This window comes from Pavona decussata, unplaced genomic scaffold, assembly GCF_977016875.1.
Source record: "Pavona decussata unplaced genomic scaffold, jaPavDecu1.1 SCAFFOLD_482, whole genome shotgun sequence".
In the NCBI taxonomy this organism is placed as follows: Eukaryota; Metazoa; Cnidaria; class Anthozoa; order Scleractinia; family Agariciidae; genus Pavona; species Pavona decussata.
Genome location: NW_028145816.1, coordinates 62,936 through 83,506, shown reverse-complemented (window position 1 = coordinate 83,506; position 20,571 = coordinate 62,936). Strand labels below are relative to the sequence as shown.

Sequence of the window (20,571 nt, the reverse complement as noted above, 5' to 3'; positions counted from 1 at the left end):
CGTGTCGGTAAAATAATATAACGAATACATCTTACATGTTTAGCCAACTTTTTCAACCATTCCCGTTGCACAGCGTTAAGATTTTGAATCTTAAACTTCTCAATAACACGATCGCATACTATCCACTTAATCCACCATATCCCCCTTGCAGCTAATTTATGTAACTTAAGTTGCCTGGTCGATTCAGGCAAACAAGATTATCATTGGTTGCAATTAACAATGCCAAGGTGACGCGTTCAACTGTCTCTTCGGGGATGAGCGTGCACTCATTTCGCGAACAACAGCTAGTAATCGATCCTAAGCTCACAAATGTTTGGAGAACTTTAACAGATTCTCAGAAAGTGAGCGTTCTTCTTTTAAAATAAATGGAACTACTTGAAAATATAATAAACATGTGCCGGTTATTGAGAGGCCCTCTATGACATTTAGATACATGTAGAGAAAATACCTAACCAATATTTGACTGATCGCCCCTGATTGCCCCCGATACTGAGGATTATAGAACATCTGTTTGTACTTGTCAAAAACTGCCACATTTAAATTCCCCGTCGATTCGCAATCAAATACCAGGCGGTTTTCTGACAAGCATCCCGGATAAGTTTGCAACTGCACTACCTTGACAAACTGGTTTACAAGATTTCTCTATTTATTTCTTTTTCAATTTGATTCTTAATAGCCAATGTGACTCCGTGGACAACCACACCAACCACAAACGGAGCAGTGTCCCCGACACCGAGTAGAGCAACAGGTAATATGTGACTTGTATGTCTGAAGTATATATTACTGGAATAAGGTTTACAATCTAACGAAACACTTGTCGACAACTTTAGGATACAAAATTGCGCGACGGTGAGGAATTGAAGATTTAAGGGAGCTTAACATCACCGGTTAGTTTAAAATGGACCAATTCAGTGAAAAGCAGGTTTACCTAGGTCTCCATTAATGCATTTTATAACACACTTCTTAAACATTATAATGCCTGCTTAGACAAACCCACCGACAACACAAAGACCACCATTCATTATCTTACTGCTACTGCGTTGGCTACTAGGTGACTGTATTTCTTTTTCTTCTCTTAGTATATATTGTTAATATAAATATTTTTTTAATTTAATTTATTTTCTAACGCCTTCATGTCTGCGGAACAAAGCATTTTAATCGGAGCAACGTAGTAAGTCAATACTGGTTTAAACTTGGTGGAGAGGGAAGGCTCCAAAACCTGGTTTCTTAATGAACTCGGTTGCGATGATGAGAGTTTTATTGTACTTTTTCACTCTCCAAAGATTGATTCTGCTAGCCAAGTACATGCATTTGTTTCGTGAAACTTTGGTAACATCTTTGATAACATCATGTATATAGAGGATACCAATTTAAGTAGTCTTTCTTAAATACTTTACCCCTATCTAGTCCGAGGAGTGGTTGGGAGTGCTGATTGTTGCCACGGCGACTTTCAACCTAAATGTCTTTAAAATATTTGAGCCAACTATCTTAAACTTTAGGATTGTTTCAGAAATTTATCCAGAAAAAAAATTAATGTGGCCGTTAGTGTTCGTAGCCTTGCGTAGATGCGTGGCAACCATTTTTTACAGGCATTTTTTTTTTGAGAAAATAGAAAAAATCCTTTTTAAAATGAAGAAACAACACTTTTTTTCCCGTATTTTTAAATATGTTTAGCTCATAACGTTGTTTGTGTTTTGGTTTTGATTACTTTTCGTTCAATTTCGCGGCTTTCCTGAAGGTTTTTTAAGAATCCAGAAATCCAAGATGGCCGCCATTTGGCAATTATGACTTTTCTTACCACATGGAATGACGTCATCACTTCGCGTTGTGGACCTCAAAGGAGACGTCTTTAAACGTACTATCTATTCTTTAAGTCTCACTGTCATATACTCCCACTGTTATAGAGGGGGGACAATCACCTTCCCCCCACCTCCAGACCTTCCCAGCCACAGAAGACAAAAAATAAAAGAAGCCCAGTCTAGACAAGGTTAATATAAGATTTTCCGAATGTACATTAAACGAGGCTTTCGAATGACTTGTGTATCTAACAACACATGTAATGTGTAATTTGTCTTTACTCCAAAGTTCCCGATTGTCATAAACTATGTATTCCAGCCCCAACTGATACTAACAACATGCCAAGCTCACCTAATTAAAGTGCTCCTAACGACCCAATTTTTTTCTACAAAAATCCTCATATTTTGGCGAATATCTGCGAATCATCTAGTGCCGTATATTGTGCTTCCCAGAGATGTGAAGACTTACACGTCGAAGAGAGAAAGGCTCGAGAGCGCGCTGAGAGATTAGCAGCTAAGGGTTTTTAGTTTAGAGCTAGCCATTGGGGCGAAGAAGGAAGGAGGTCGAAGAAGAATTTGCTCAAGAAATTAAGAGAGCTTGAGAGTCGGTCCCGAAATGATAAAAAGGCATAACAGATCGCCAAGGAAAACGTCAAAGAAAACCAGTTAGCTCTGAAGATAGAGATCAGTGAGGAGCTCGGACTAGAAGCAGAATTAGACGACAGGAAGACTCGGAAAACACCATCAGGTACCGACCACAGCCAGAGGGTCCACTAAGCAAAGGATCAGCACCCAGTATTTTTCAAGCCCGTATCGACACAGCAACTGCGGTTCCCAAACACAAGCTACTGTAGCTCAGACAGTACTTATCGTGCGAAGGGTTAAGGGTTATTGAGAATTTGGATCATTCAACGTCTGCTTATGAAGCTGCTAAGAGCAGATTAGAAAGTATGGAGGAAGAAGACGACAGATCGTATTCTACTTGGAAGCTAATCCGTGCCGGTAACGTCAAATATATAGATAAGTTCGCTGTTATCCTAGACATCGCAGTTATTAACTTTTAAGGGGCTGACCAACATTAGGACTTGGGAAATAGATCGTTTATGATAAGCTACAGAGGAAGTACCATCGATGGATTTTTGAACACAAGAAACAGCAGCTTGTTGAAAGATTACGACAATGGGTTATACAAGAATCGGAATTCCAGATAGTACTAGCTGAGACGCTTCGAAAGATATGGGGCAATTCCAGTACCCCTAAGAGAAATCTGGCCTAGTAAGAGCCGCCGCAAATGGAGAGTCTCTGGAAATAACCACCCCATTTAGTGCGACGAGTTTTAAGTTATAACCGTTGAAAAAAAGGTGGCTGAAAGCGGCGCAACGACGTTTTTGCTACAGATGCCTAGGAGAGACCCACCACGGAATATAGTTCCCACAGTCCCGATTTTGTGGTTTGAACGGACGCACAACAGGCGCGCTACATTGTAAAGCAAAGGGGAGGCCGGGGATTGCAAGAAACGGTAATAGGAGTGACAGCTACAATCGTCAGCCCTAACAAGTCCATCGAGATGAAACAAAAGAAGCTCCAGTTAGAGATACCACGGAGGGGAGTCCACACGGGTCTTACCGCAGAGATCGCCCATAACAGCAATGCACATGAAAAAAAAATAGAAGCGAATATGTTTCACTGAGTAAAGTAACACTAGTATTCAAAAATGGCACAAGACAACGCTAGTAGTAAGACATACATCAACAGTGATGTAGCAGCTGAATTAGGACTTCAAGGGGAGGACCGTAGAGTAACTGTTAACGTTCTAAATGGTCACACCGACAGCCTCGAGACAAAAATCTTCGAACTAAAACTTCAAAGCGTAGATGGAAAGATAAATGTAAGTTAGCAGCTTTCATCGCAGAACGCGTTACAGGGAACATTGGAGTAATCAACTGGGCTAAATACGCGCGGAAGTGGGAGCATCTAAAAGGAATTACTTAACCTTGGACCACGCCCAATCGTCGGCATTTTCATCGGTATCAATCAGTGAGGGATGTTAGAGGGAAGCCAGGAAAAACAGTTCCATGGTTAACGGCCCTCGGATGGACATGTATCGGGGATGTAAATAGTACTGATCAGGGAGGCTATCGAACACGTTTCCCTTGGAAAGACGACCGGTCAGTGTTACCGTACAGCTATGAGACAGCCCGGAGACGCTTGAGCGGTACAGAGAAATGCATTCCTAAGGAACCAGAAGAAAGGTTGGGTAATGAAGATCCCAAAAACAGAGAAAAAAGCAATTGGGTCCTGCCACATACCACACTTTCCTGTTATAAGGCCGGAAAAAGCAACGACGGAGACGTGCGCTGTTTCTGACGCGTCAGCCAAGTGCGAGGGGATCTCTTTGAGCGATGTCATACAGCAGGGACCTAAGTTGCAACGGGAGCTTTTCAACGTTTTGCTGCGGTTCCACAAGCAAGCAATAGCGTTAGTGTGTGACATATAGCAGTGATGTATCTCCACGGAAGTCTTGTATCAGCACATAGTCAAAAATAATGGACTTTTATGGTGAGCGCTCGACCAAACCAAGGTACTAGATGAATATGGATTGATTTTAGTGGTATTCAATGCTACGTAGCGGCTTGAAACGAAAAAGGGCGAGGATTTTTCTTCTGTTTAATCTTTCACCCGCAGCTCAAATATATGTTTCATATATTTATATTAATATATTTCTACAAAAATGTAGGTCACTCCCTCGGATCACAAATATTTGGAAGTCTTCAACAGATTCTCAGAAAGTTGCCGTTAATCCGCAATTAAATACAGGCGGTTTTCTGCAGGTATCATGGATAAGTCTGGAAGTAAATCACCTTGAAAAACTGATTTACAAGATGTCTCAGTTTATTGTGTTTCTTAATTGATTCTCAACAGCTACTTTGACTCCGTGGACAAACCCACCAACCACAAACAGACCAGCGTCCCCGACACCGAGTCAAGCAACAGGTAATATATGACTTGTATTTTTTGAAGTATATATTACTAGATTTAGGTTTTCAAGCTGTAACGTTACATTTGTCGACGACTTTCACATACAAACTGCGTGACGATGAGTAATTGAAGATTTGAGGGAGCCAGCCATTACAGTTCAGTTTAAAAATGTACCATTTCGATGAAAAACAGGTTCTCCATTAATGTAGTTTAAAACACACTTCTTAAGAAGAAACATTACAATGCTTCCTTGGACAAACCAAAAGACAACACAAAGAACACGATTCAATATTTTCTTACTACTAAATTGACTAGTAGGTGACTGTATTTCTTTTTCTTCTCTTTTTTTTCTTTCCTCCCCAAGAAGAAATGGTGGGACCCGTGCGCGGCCGACCATGTCTGTGACGTAAATTCAAAATTAAATTTATGCGGCTCAACTGGTCACCTTAAATGACATCCGACGGCAATCCCATTCTAAATTAGCTCAACAAAAAAGAACGAGAGAGGGACCAAAACTCTGAAGATTGAAAGTATAATTTTGGGCGATTACTGAGATAGTTTCTTCTAGCCCGACAGGTGTTCAAACGCCTATGAAGACTATGGGTTCTACCCTCTCCGTGTGTCTGCTTTGTGGTACAAAAATTCAGTAATCGTCGAAAGAGAACTGTAGTTTAAAAGGCAAAAGGCTAAAAGGTTAGCCAATGCTTTGGATTTCCAGCTTAATAGTGTCGACGTCGAACGATTCTTGTGCAACGATCGATCGTTGCCACAAAAACCTCTTTAAAAATGCCCAGAGGAGGCGAGCGTAGTGGAGAATGAAATCAAGAATACTTTCGTTTCGGTAAACCTGCTTTTAAAAATATGGCATGAGGTGTGATTCTTACATTTCACCACGCAATTTTGTGCCAACCAAGACAAATTGTCATTTAACAAACGCGAGACCAAAGATGCCCGTTAAATTTTACAACTAATTTTAAAGAACAGGAACAGCATGTAAAAACGTAGCGGATAGACCTACGCGACTCACGCTGTGTCCATTGTATTGATAAAACGTTTACATTTTGGTTTTACAAGCATGTCTTCAAGCGTTTTATTCTTATCATTCTGAGCCATTTGTATTAGCTTCTCTATCCCATTGTGTACGCTAGCACTGTGGCATTTGATAATTAGTTTATCGGCTCGGATTATTCGACGTTGACCTCTGTAGATTTCAAAAATTCGACTTGATCCTGTGTCAGCGACATCAAGGGCGGAATAAACGGCAGCTATAGATTGACAGTTCGACCGTTTCACGGCATCAAAAACCATCGGCGCAGCTTGGAAAATTAGAGACTTTCCCAATCGAGTCGTTTGAATAACGAGCACGTCTTGCATGGTAACCAACTTTTTCAACGATTACCGTTGCACAGCTTTGAGATTTTAAATCTTAAACTTCTCAATAACACGATCGCATACTATCCACTTAATCCACCATAACCCTCTCAAAGCAAATTTACGTAATTTATGTTGCCTGGGAGATTCAGGCAGATACGTTTCTCATTGCTGGAAATTAACAGTGCCAAGGTCACGTGTCCAACTATCTCTTCGGAGATGAGCGTGTGCTCATTTCACGAACAGCGGGTTTTTATCGAATGCTAAGCTCACAAATGACTGCAGAACTTCAGCAGATTCTCAGAAAGTGCGTATTCTCCTCTGAAAACAAACGGAACTACTTGAAAATATAATAAAAATTTGCTGGTTGTTGAGAGGCCCTCCATGACCTTTGAATACATGTAGAGAAAATTACTAGCCAATGTTTGACTGATCTCCCCCAATTGTTCCTGATACTGAGAATTATAAAACATTCGTTTGTACTTGTCAAAAACTGCCACATTCTAATTTCCCATCCATCCGCAATTAAATACCAGGCGGTTTTCTCACAAGCATCGTAGATAAATCGGCAAGTGCATCACCTTGACAAACTGGTTTACAAAATGTCTCTATTTACGTCGCCTTTAATTTCATTCTCAACAGTCAATGTGACTCCGTCGATAAACCCATCAACCACAAACAGACCAGCGTCCGCGACATCAAGTCCAGCACAAGGTAATAAATGACTTGTGTTTTTGAAGTATATATTACTGGAATAAGGTTTCCAATCATACGTTAGACTTGTCGACAACTTTAGCATACAAATTGTTCAACGATGAGGAATTGAAGATTTAAGGGAGCTTACCATTACCGGTCAGTTTAAAAATTGACCAATTCAGTTAAAAACAGGTTCACGTAGGTCTCCATTTTAATGTAGTTTATGACACACTTCTTAACAAGAAACATAACAATGCCTACTTGGTCAAACCCACCGACAACACAAAGACAACAATTAACTATCTTCCAACTACTGCGTTGACTACTAGGTGATTGTATTTCTTTTTCTTCTCGTAGTATACGTTGTTAATATAGGTTTTTGAAAATGTAATTCAACTGCCCCCTTCATGTCTCTTCATGTCTCCCCCAACCCCTCGACCTTCCCAGAGCCAGAAAACAAAAAAGAATCCCGGTCTAGATAGGGTTAAATTAAGATTTTCCGGGCAAGAATTAACATTAAACTAGGCTTCCGAATGACTTGTGTAATTAAAAACACATAGATTGTGTAATTTTTTTCTTTATTCCAAAGTTCCCGATTGTCATAAACCTTATATGCCAGCCCCAACTGATAGTAACAATTAGGGAAGCTCACTTAAGTAAAGTGCACCTCCCCCCCCCCCCCCCCCCTCCATTTTTCTACAAAAATCTTCATATTTTGCCCAATATCTGCAAATCATCTATTATCGTATTTTGTGCTTCCCGGAGATGTGAAGGCTTACACGTCGAAAAGCGAAAGGCTCGAGAGCGCGCCGAGAGATAAGTAGCTAAGTGTTTTAGTGAATAGCTAGCCATTGAGGCTTGAGAAGGAACGGGTCGAAGAAAAATTTGCCCGAAAAATAAGAGAGTGAAGAAAAGATAAACGGGCAAAAAAGATCGCCAAGGAAAATGTCAAAGAAACCCATTTAGCCCTGGAGAGAGAGATCAGCGAGGAGCTCGGCCTAGAAGAAGAATTAAACGACAAGAAGACTCGGAAAACACCATCAGGCACTGACCACAGCTTGAGGGTCCACTAAGCAAAGCATCAACGCCCAGTTTTTTCAAACCCGTATCGACAAAGCAACTGCGGTACCCGAACGAAAGTTAATGTAGCCCGGACAGTAGTTATCGGGCGAAAGGTTATTGAGAATTTGTATCATTCCATCTCTGCTTACCTCTACAAGTAACGAGGAAGAAGAGGACAGATCGCACTCTATTTGGAGGAACTTGAAGATTTTAAGCCAATCCGTGTCGGTAACGCCAAAGATATAGAGAAGTTCGCTGATATCCAAAACATCGAAGTTATCAACCTTTATCAGGAGTCCTTTTTGTTCTAGGAATCGAAGTTTTTGGAAGAGCTTTAAAAACAATTCGTCCATCAAAGGAATTCTGATAAACAATCATGAAATAAAAGTAACACAATATGCTTATGATACAACTGTTTTCGTCCGTGATCGACATTCGGTCGTCCAACTGTTAGACCTCCTTCAAAATTTTAGCCTCCTTTCTGGATTGGAAATAAACACTACCAAAACTGAGACAATGTGGCTTGGGCAATGGAAAAATAACGAAGACACGCCCTTTGGTTTTAAATGGCCAAAGGAGCCAATACTCTCTCTCGGAATCTTTTTTCTCGCATAATCGTACACCTGCGGAAGAGCTAAATTTTGGTGCTAAAGTACGAGAATTGGAACAAACTTTAAACACCTGGAAAAGAAGAAAACTAACGCTCTATGGAAAAATTAACATAGTTAAAACACTAGGCCTGTCAAAACTGATATATTACGCTTCTGTTTTAAATGTCCCCAAGCAATACGTAGAAGAAATAAATAAGATTACTTTTAATTTCATCTGGGACGGGAAGCCCGCGAAAATTAAAAGAAGCACAATCATGGAGAAAGCTTTGAAAATTGCGTGAATTAAAAGAATCCAAAACGAGGTACTCTCCTCTTGGAAAATTATTCCTGATGTTATGGCCCAACAACACGGTAACCTCTTTTTCTTAACCAGATGCAATTACGATCCTAAGATGCTCTCGCTGGAAAACCTTTCCCCTTTCTACCGTTCAATTCTGTTGTATTGGCATGACTTCAAAAAGTCGAAGAAAAATGAAGTAGACTATAAAACTGAAATTCTTTGGAACAATCGCAATATTTTAATTGATAAGAAACCGGTTTTCTGCAAAAGATGGTTTTCCCACAACATCGTCTACGTATGTGGTTTATTTAACAGACACGGAAATCTCTACAGCTACTCTGAGTTTCAGACTTTGTATAACCTACAGGTGCCCTTTACAACATTTTATGGTTTGTTAGATGCCTTTCCGTCTTTGTGGAAAAAAACAATAACTCCGCAGAATCATACCAACGCTGAAGAAAACTCCGTGACAAACTTGTCCACTGGCTCTATCTACTCGTCAATCTTAACAGATACATTTGAACCACCAACCTCCCAGAATAAAATTTTGAGACATGGCTTTACCGAAAAAACACTTGAAAAAAGTATACCAGTTACCGTTTAAAATTACAAAAGAGGTCAAACTAATGATGTTTCAGTATAAAATTATACATAACATACTACCCACCCAGTTTAGCTTACACTGCGATGGAATAGCCGAAAGTGACATCTGTCCTCTGTGCAAAAATGAGAGACAAACCTTATACCACTTGTTCGTCCTCTGCACCGAAGTGCACTTCTTCTGGAATACAATTCAAGACTGGTGGCTACAAAAGACCCATGTTAAGCTTTCTTTAAATCAAAGTAATATACTTTACGGCTTTTTCGAAAAATCTTCATATTGGCAGGCTTTAAAATACCACATCTTCTGTACAAGCAAAGACGGGGGTGTACTGAGCTTCCAGGGCTTCCTTTTACGACTTTCCGATAAAATTCAGACTCTACAACAGATTGCTGTCGCTAATAAGTGTTTGTCAAATTTCAGACTTAGATGGGCGTTTCTTTTTCCTTAAAAATTGCTTTATATAAATATATATTTTTTCTTTTAATTTAGTAAGAATCTTCAGCAGCTGCTTTCTAGCTTTATCATTTTGTACGGAATCACTGTAAAATTTGTAAAAATGGTATTTGATGTATATTTCTCTGGGTAACCGTTAAGGGGAAGGATGTCATCGAATGCGCCCAGGTGTTGTTTTGTAGATGTATTTGAGGAGCATCTGCCTTCAATGCGTTTTCTCTCGTTGCGAATGAAGTTGAGTTTGGATTTGGTTGGCATGGCTGACTGATAGTGGACAAATAGTGGTTTCTTGGCTGGCTTTTTGTAGAATTCAAAAGAGCTGTTGCCATCCTGTGAAATGTGACTTTGAAGTCCAGCAACGACAGCGACTGGCCATTCGGTGTTGTTTGTGGTTTTTCGATTTCAAATTTCAAGTTAGGGTGCACATTGTTTATTATCTTGTGGAAGTGGTCAGCTGTTTCTTCATTAGTCGTTTGGAGATAGATGTCGTCTACATATCTCTTGTAAGGGTTTATCATTAGGTGCGAGGAGAGGGCGATGGATTCAAGTTTATCCATAAATAGGATGGCCAATATGCTTGAAATGCTAGAATCCATAGGTAGGCCTTCTTTTTGGCGAAAAACTTGATCTCTGAAGGAGAAGTACATGTTGTTTAGCGTGACTTGGAGGAGGTCTGAGACGTCTTGTTTGGAGAGGTGGAGTACTGAGTTTTGGATTCTGTCTGTAGCGTTGGTGATGGCTTCTTGTATAGGTATTGTGGTGTATAAGGACACCACATCGAGGCTACATGGATAAGATAGCGCTTTGTTTGTGGTGAGATCGCCAGCTTGGATGCATCTAATAAGTTCGAGACTGTTTTCTAAATGGGCTAGGACATGTTTTAGCATAGGTTTGAGGGCGTTGGCGAAAAGCCATGAAATCCGTTGGGTAGGTCCGTTGAAATTGGATACGATAGGTCGTATTTTGATATCGGGACCTGAGATGGACCTGAGATGGTAGAATTTGGGCAGGTCTGTGTTTGACGCAAGGAAGCTCTTTTGGACAAAGGGAGGGAATTCATTTTGTCGGCAGATCTTCTTCCAGGCTGTGTTTACTTTATTTTCGACTGTCTTGGCTGACATGCGGGACACTTTTTGGTAGGTGTTGGCGTCATTAAGATAGTCAAGGGCGACCCGTGTGTATGTGTCCTGTTGTATGACGCAGAATTCAGTATCTTTATCGCTGGGAAGGCATACGTAGTTCTTCTCTTTAAGTTCTTTTATGGTTTTCTTGTCTGTTTTGTCAGAAGCAGCATCCCAGATCCGCTCCCAAAGATACCTGGCATACAACACCTCCAGCAACCTACACAGCATCGCCCTCTCCTCGCACCTAATGATAAACCCTTACAAGAGATATGTAGACGACATCTATCTCCAAACGACTAATGAAGAAACAGCTGACCACTCCCACAAGATAATAAACAATGTGCACCCTAACTTGAAATTTGAAATCGAAAAACCACAAACAACACCGAATGGCCAGTCGCTGTCGTTGCTGGACTTCAAAGTCACATTTCACAGGATGGCAACAGCTCTTTTGAATTCTACAAAAAGCCAGCCAAGAAACCACTATTTGTCCACTATCAGTCAGCCATGCCAACCAAATCCAAACTCAACTTCATTCGCAACGAGAGAAAACGCATTGAAGACAGATGCTCCTCAAATACATCTACCAAACAACACCTGGGCGCATTCGATGACATCCTTCCCCTTAACGGTTACCCAGAGAACAGTATAGAGCAGGCAAAATGCCCGCAAAATCTTCAACGAAACTCTCAGCCTACCGGCATGGAGTGGTCGTACCTTAAGATCCCTTACATTTCTGAACGACTCAATCACAAGATCACTAACATTTTTAGAAAGGAAAACATCCCAGTACGCGTTGCCCACAAGTCCTACACGCTCAGACAAGCCCTATCCCACACCTCCACGGAGCGCAAATGCACCAGAGACAACTGCCCCATCGCTAACACCGGATTGTGTTTACGAAGAAATGCAGTGTACCAGCTCACCTGCAACAGCTGCGATCAACAATACATTGGTAGCACAACAGGCTTCATCCATGACCGCGTAAGAGAACATCTCAATAACGATAACTCCTCCGTTAAAAAACACATCTCTTCCTGCCAGAACAACGACCATAAAGGCATTAACATCAAAATTATTATGAGCGAAAACGATCCCGCTAATCTACGCCTCTACGAAGCATTTTAGATCAGAAAATACAAGCCCACACTCAATTCCCGAGAGGAATGTACTGAATTCGCGGAACTGCTATTTTAATATTTCATTTTAGAGACTACAATCCATCATTAGAACGTTGTATAACGCTCACAGTTTATTTCTATAGCTTTCACACATACGCCACATTTTTTACACATTTCACCCTTCACCCTACACTCTCTTTGCATATATATACAGCGCGCGCGGAATATTTTCTCATCCCTGATGATGCCGTTGATAGGCGAAAGCTTGGATTCTAGTTTTTACTTTTAAACAGCAGTTTAAGGCCTCAATTGGACAGTTTTTTATATTTTTAACCATGCTGCTGAAGGACAACATGAACAGATTAATGTAATAGTGCTCAGTATTGTAAATCTCATGTCATGTATGCAAATAAAATTTGTTAAAAAAAAGACGAAGTTATTAACCTTAAAGAGGCTGGCCGACATAAGGAGTTGGGCAACGGATCGCTCTATGATAAGCTACAGAGGAAGATGACATAGTAAATGCTAGCGCAGTACCATCGACGGATTTTTGAACACAAGAAACCACAGTGCGTAGAAGCATTACGACATTGGGTTATACAAGAAGCAGAATTCCAGACACTACAAGCTGAGACGCTTCGAGGGATATGGGGCAATTGCAGTACCCCAAGGAGAAATCAATCGTTTTCTTGGCCAGATCAGTTCACTCGCGGGCAATCCAGGCCAATGGCCTTGGAAGAGCCGCTGAACATGCAAAGTTTGTGGAAATAACCACCCCTTTGGTGTGACGAGTCTTAAGGTATAACCGTTGAAAAGAGGTGGTGGAAAGCAGCCCAACAACGTTGTTGCTATAGATGCCAAGGAGAGACCCAACACGGAATATCGTTCCCACGGTCCCGATTTTTTGGCTTGTAGGGACGCACAACAGTCGTACTACATTGTAAAGAAAGGAGAGGCCGGAGATTGCAAGAAACGGCAATAGGAGTGACAGCTACAATCTTCAGCCCTTAAACGTCCATCGGGATGAAACTAAAGTAGCTCCAGTTGGAGATATTACGGAAGGGGAGTCCACACTGGTCTGACCGGAGACATCGAACACAACAGCAATGCACATGAAAGAAACTAGACGCGAATATGTTGCAATTCGGAAAGTAACAGCAGTAATGAAAAATGGTGCAAGACGAGTGGTCGTTAATGCGCTATTGGACGATGCTAGCAGTAAGACATACATCAACAGTTGAATTAGGACTTTAATGGGAGAACCGTAGAGTAACTGTTTACGTTCTAAATGGTCGAACCGACAGCTTCGAGACAAAAATCTTCCAACTAAATCTTGAAAGCTTAGATGGAAAGATAGATGTAAAGATAGTAGCTTTCACTGCAGAACGCATTTCAGGGAACATTGGAGCAATCAACTGGGCAAAATACGGGAAGACGTTAGAGCATCTAAAGGGTATTACTTTACCTTGGACCACGCCCAATCATCGACATTTTTGTCGGTATCAATCAGAGAGGGATGTTATAAGAAAACCAGTAAAAACAGTTGCACGGTTAATGGCCTTCGGATGGACACGATCGGCGATCCAAATAGTACTGATGAGGGACGCTATCGAACAAGTTTCGCTCACACTTATTTTATACGTGTCGACGATAAGAGCAGCAACTAAATTGCAAACTCCAAAAGGTCTTGGAGATAGAATTGCTAAGTCACAGCTTTGAGACTCCAAATAAGAAATTCGCGCTCGAGAAACTTAAGCGGTCTATCAGATTTGAGAGCGGGCGGTACGAAGTCCTAGTTCTTTGGAAAGACGACCGATCAGTGTTACCGGACAACTACAAGACAGCCCTAAGATGCTTGAGAAGAACAGAGAAACGCATTCTCAAGGAGCCAGAAGAAAGGTTGCGTAAGGAAGATCTCAAAAACAGAGAAAAGCCCATTAAGTCCTGTTGCCTACCACACTTATCTGTTATGAGGCCGGACGAGGCAACGACGGAGAAGAACATTGTGTCTGACGCGTCAGCCAAGCGCAAGGGGATCTTTTAGCGATGTCGTACAACAGGGACCTAAGTTGTTTAATTCAGAACAATTGTTGTGGGAGATACCAGCAGCGAAAAGTGGACCTAGATAAGGGTAAGCTGCCCTCTGTTCAGAAGTTCGGAGTACTATGGGAAGAGAAGGAAAACATGTTCATCTTCCGAGTCCATCCACCACGAGATGTGTACAGATGTTACACCTACTAAAGCGCAATTTCCTGAGAAGAAGAACAACATTTTTCGCGCCTTTGGGATTTCGGACGCCATATACCATTCGTGTAAAGGCTTTGTTCCAAGAAATCTGGACCACGGGCAACGACTAGTGAGCAGTCGCTTCAGTTGTAACAAGAAAAGGGGGCTATTCGGTGATTCAACAATGAACTAGAGCATTTAGTAAAAAATTAAGATCGTGTTGTCTATAGCCGGTAGACAGGGATGTGAAGTCCGCGAGTCTACACACATTCGTGGATGCCTCATCGAATGTGTATGGAGCAGTCGTGTATTACAGACATGAGCACATTGATGGAACTGTTTCGCTCCATCTAGTGGCTTCTAAATCAAGAGTTGCACCACTTACAGCTACAAGTATCCTTCGTTTAGAGCTGATGGGCGCAATTCTAGGATTCAGACTAAGTGCATCGATATCGTAAGCATTGAAGATGGCAACTAGCGAAATCCCGTCTTGGTCGGATAGCATGAACGTGTTATGGTAGATAAATCGCCTAACCAACCAGGACATTTAAGGCGTTTGTTGTAAACAGAATTGGAGAAATACAGTCTCACACAAGTCCTCGACGGTGGATGCATTTTTCCACTGACAATAATTCAGCTGATTGTCTCACAAGAGTCTAATCAGTCGAGGAGTTAGCTAGCAAGGACACCTGGTGGGACGGACCTTTTTGTCTTTACAGAGGAAAAATATCTAAATGGGCAATAGATCGAATCATGAAACAGCAACGAAAGAGGTCAAAAAACAGGCACGCCTACAGACTGACTGCAGCATTAAAGGGACAACGATGTTGGCTATCCAAAACCATGCTACGTAGTGGCTTGAAACGAGACGCTTTTCTACCTGGATTAGTCTCATCAGAACACTGGCCTGGGTTTATCGCCTCGTACACAATTGTCTGAGTTTACGTGGAGAGAAACGCATTAAAAGTGGGCTGACTACCAACGACATCGAAGACGCGCGCATTCAAGTAATGAAGTCAGCACAAGCGGAATCATTTGGAGAAGAGTACTCATAATTGACAAGGGATAAAACACTTCCAGGTGGTAACAAGTTACTCGCCCTAAAACCAAGAATTGATGAAGATGGATTTATGAGATCTGGTGCTCGTCTAGAGAATGCTTAGTATTTACCACATGACGTTAAGTACCTTATCATCTTACCATGAAAGACGAGAGAACTGAATAACAAAGCTGATCATGGGACATTATCATGGAAAAAGGGAATCACACCTCAAACATTGCTAATGTTGTCCTCTTTCGTTTCTGGTTAATGTAGAGACGAGAAGAAATCCGAGATTGTGAAGCTTAGTGCTATGAATACCGTAAGAGAAAAGCCAAATTGTCGCAACAAATCACAGCGGCTCACCCAAGAATTTGGCTTTAGACTCCACTTCTTGAGTTCGGTCGTATGCTTGTAGATTTGAAGGGCCTTTCATAACATTCCAAGCAGAGGACAACAAATAGCTAAGGCATAACTTTGTCTGTTTGCATGTATAACCACCAGAGCGGTACACTTCAAAATGGCAATTGCACTGGACAACGATTCCTTCCTTAACCTATTTTAGGGTTAGCGAATCGCAGACGATTGCCGAAAGAAATGAATTCAGACAATGGGACTCATTTCGGGGGAGCAAATCGACAACTGGAAGAACTTGTTGTAGACAAGCTAGACGAAAACAAGATTAGAGTAACTACAGCCGACAAAGAAGTACAATGGCATTTAAATCCCCATTTGACTCCACACTTTGGCGTTGCACACGGGTCTAAGATAAAGGGGTCCAAACAAGCTTTATATGGGATGATGTGACGGACGAAGAACTGATAACGGCCTTTACTGGTGCAGTCAGTGAATCCTGCAGATGATGTTCCGTTAATACCAAATAATTTTCTACATGGGAAAGTCGGTGGACAGTTCGCGCCTTAATCTGTAGTCGGAATTAAGTCCTAAAAGGCAATGGAGACGCGTTCAAGAGTTAGGCCCACTATTTATGAGGTGTGCAATACAAAACGACACTAAAAGACTTTAACACTAGTTAACAATAAGCTTACTTACAATATTACATAACGATACTGACGTATATGTAAGCAGTAATATTACTTAATATGATTTATAGTATTACTTAAATAGAAGAAAGATTCTCGCAGTTATCTTAGCAACTTATGCAGTTGCGAAAAGAATTCCAGAAAGAATTCATGCTTGAACGGGATTTGAACCCATGACCACTGCGATGCCGGTGGAGTTCTCTAGCAACTGAGCTATCAAGCCAACTGGGAGATGGTCAAATTGTGATTTCGTGATATACCCGTGAAGCGTGAATAAATTAATAGGAATATATGAAACATAGATATTTATTTTCGCAACTGGTTAGGTTGTGTTAAAACTGCGAGTATCTTTCTTCTATTGAATATTTAACCCGAAGTTCAAATATATGTTTCATATATTTATATAAATATAATCCTACAAAAATGTAGCCTTGAATTCCGTCGATCCCTCGGGTCACAAATGTTTCGAGGTCTTCAACAGATTCTCAGAAAGTTGTTATTGCTCCCTAATTAAATAAAGGCGGTTTTCTGACAAGTGTCACGGATAAGTTTGGAAGTACACCACCGAGACAAACTGGTTTACAAGATGTCTCTATTTATTGTCTTTCTAAATTGATTCTTAACAGCTACTTTGACTCCGTGGACAAACCCATCAACCACAAACAGACCAGCGTCCCCGACACCGAGTCAAGCAACAGGTAAGATATCACTTGTGTTTTTTGAAGTATATATAACTAGATTTAGGTTTTCAAACTGTAACGTTACATTTTTCGACAACAAATTAACTTTCACATACAAACTGCGCGACGATAAGTAATTGAAGATTTAAGGGAGCCAGCCATTACAGCTCAGTTTAAAAAAATACCATAATATGATTTCGCTGAAAAACAGGTTTTGCATTAATGCAGTTTGAAGCACGTTTCTTAACAAGAAACAATACAATACTTCCTTGGACAAACCCACAGACAACACAAAGACCACCAGTCACCATTTCCTTCTACTAAACTGACTACTAGGTGACTGTATTTTTTTCTTCTCTTAATTCTTTCCTTCCCGAGAAGAGACGGCGAGACGCGTGCGCGGCGGACCATGTTTGTGACGTAAATTCAAAATTAAATTTATGCGGCTCAACTGGTCACCTTAAGTAACATCCGACGGCAATCCTATGCTAAACTAGATCGACAAGCAGAAAAATGCCCAGAGGCGGTGAGAGTTGTGAAGAATAAAATCAAAAATAGTTTTGATTCGGTAAACCTGCTTATACGTGGCGTAAGGTGTGATTCTTATAGTTCACCGCGCAATGATGTGCCAACCAAGACCGCTTGTCATTTAACAAATGCGAGACCAAAGATGCCCGTTTAAGAGTTTAAATTTTACAACTAACTATAAAGAACAGGAGCAACATGTAAAAAATGAAGTGGACAGACCTCCGCGACTATCGCTGTGTCCATTGTATTGATAAAAACGTTTACATTTGGTTTTACAAGCATGTCTTCAAGCGTGTTTTGCTTTGCTATAAGAGATTTTTCTGAGCCATTTGGATTAGCTTTTCTATCCCATTGTGTACGATAGCACCGTGGCATTTGCTAATTGATTTATTAGCTCGGATTATTCTGCGGTGACCACTACAGATTTCAAAAATTTGAGTTGAGCGTGGGCTCATTTCTTGAACAGTGGCTGGTAATCAAGCCTAACTTCACAAACGTTTCGAGATCTTTAAAACATTATCAGAAAGTGGGCGTTCTTCTTTGAAAAAAATTGGAACTACTGCAAAATATTTTAAAAAAATCTACTGGTCATTGAGGGCAGGCCCTCGATGAATTTTGGACACACGTAGACGAGAAAAATTGCCAAAGTTGCGTGATCACCCCTGATCCCTGATTGCTCCTGATACTGAGGATTATAAAACATTTGTTTGTATTTGTCAACAACTGCAATATTCAAATTGTGTATCGATCTGCAATTAAACCCCAGGCGATTTTCTGACAGGCAAAATGGATCAGTTTGGAAGTTTCTTTTCTCTCGACCCCAGAACCGGAGTTTTATTCACCCATCGTCGTTAATACAGTACTGTATTAGACATAGAGGTGTAGGGGATATCAGAAGGCTCTACTGAGCGTTTCAGGGGAGATTCCAAGTGTCGTTACTGTTACACCACCTTGAAGTGCACCACCTTGACAAACTGGCTTACAAGTTGTCTCTATTTATTTCCTTTTTAAATTGATTCTTAACAGCCACTTCTACTCCGTCGACAAACCTACCGACTACAAATAGCTCAGCATCCCCGACACCAAGTCAAGTACCAGGTAAGATATGACCTGTACGTTTGAAGTATATATTACTAGAATTAGGTTTTTAATCTAACGTTACACTTGTGACAATTGTCGCATACAAATGGAGCGACGATAAGGAATTGAAAATTAGGGGGCTTTCCATTACCGGTCAGTTTAAAAATGTACTAACTCTGTTAAAAACAGGTTCACTTAGGTCTCCATTAATGCAGTTTATAACTACAACTCCTCCTTGGACAAACCCACCGACAACACAAAGACCGCCATTCACTAGCTTCTTACAACTACATTGACTACTAGGCGACTACATTTCTCTTTCTTCGCTAAGTATACATTGTTAATAAAATTTTTGAAAATTTAATCTTCCAACGCCTTCATGTCTGCAGAACAAAGAGTTTTAGTCGGCGTAATTTATTTAGTGGATATTTTCGTAAACTTGGTGGAGAAATAAGTTTCTTAAAGCTGGTTTCTTATTGTATTTGGTTGCGGTAATCTTCACTCGATTGTCACTTTCTAGAAATTGATTCTGCTAGCCAAGTACATGCATTCTTTTGTAAAACTTTATTAACGTCTTATGTGAATAGAGGATATTAATTTAACAATATGCTGAGCTCACTCAATTAATGTGCACCTAAACCCTTCCTCCCCCATTTTTTTCTCCCACAAAAATTCCTATGTTTTGGTAAGAAACTCTGCGGAAGTATTTCTTTTTTGATTTGGCGAAATCTTCGCTATTTTGTGCCATGTTGAAATACGGAAAATCGCCTTAGATCATCACAATTTTCTTACATGACCGAGTTTTAAGGAGGATTGGTCTAATGGCGCTGTCGTCATTGAGAACACGACAACATCATGCATACTCCACTTGTTTCTTTTAGAAAGTTAGATTAACCGTATGTAGATGGGAGGGGGAAATTCTCTCCACGGCGATTTTGAACCTGAATAACGTTTCTTAATATTCGCGGAAACACCATGAAACTTCAGGACGCTTTCAGATATTTAACTAAAAAAAGTTTATGTGGTCGTTTACTGTTTATTGACTTTGATGCTGCCATGGTGACCAATTTGTTTTAGAAAATGAGCTTTTTCAAAATGAAGAAAAAAATACCTTCTAAATACAACTTTGTTTTTCTTTTTAGGTAAGATTAATGTTTCTTTAATGGTTCTGATTAGTTTTCACTCAATTTCGGTGCTTTATGCACCTGATCACAAACAACAGCAGCAATATCCTTTTGATAATACTCTTTTGAGAATATTGCCCTGAATGTTTCATCTCCAGTCAACGACAGCGGGATTCCATAGAATAAAGTAACCCCCCCCCCCTCCCCTCCCCATCTTTTCATGCAATTTTTCTTGATCTTTGGTCTTGTATTACCCTATGAAAGCAGCTTCAATTTCTTGCACCTGAGTCAATTTACCTTGTACTCAACAATTTGACAAGAGAGGTGAAATTACAACAACCAACAGATAATTGTCCGAAAACATCTCTTTTCCTCACAATTTTACGATAATGAATTTAAGTTCAGCTCTTAACTGGACTACAGGAAATAGAGAGAAGCTTTCCTCCAACGCTCGATGTAGATCTTCCTCAAAGTTAGCATTCCCTACAACTTTGGTCATTAATTGGTAAGCTAAGGGAGTTTTGGTTTCGCGCGAAAAGAAGAAAGTGCGTAGATTTGATACACTGTAGCTGGCCGGTCGTTCAAATGCTCGATTAATATAGTTGCGTGGTCCGTACAACGGAGATTCACACCCCGTCAAAAGCATCGGACGCATCAACAAATTAGCTAAGAAATATCGTCAAGTATCATTGTTTACTCTACTAGCTATATATACAACACTGGAGAAATCGCGCATTACCTATAAAAATTTACG

General features: G+C 40.6%; 1 protein-coding gene across 1 annotated transcript in view; it reads left to right on the top strand.

Moving 5' to 3' along the window:
- Window positions 1-20,571, top strand: part of LOC146450180 (uncharacterized) — an 83,621-nt gene that overhangs the window by 10,036 nt on the left and 53,014 nt on the right. Inside the window, exons 3-5 of the mRNA XM_085100648.1 lie at window positions 4,719-4,790; window positions 6,789-6,860; window positions 17,032-17,103. Coding sequence (XP_084956774.1) covers window positions 4,719-4,790; window positions 6,789-6,860; window positions 17,032-17,103 — 216 coding nt within the window. The remainder of the gene's footprint in view (window positions 1-4,718; window positions 4,791-6,788; window positions 6,861-17,031; window positions 17,104-20,571) is intronic.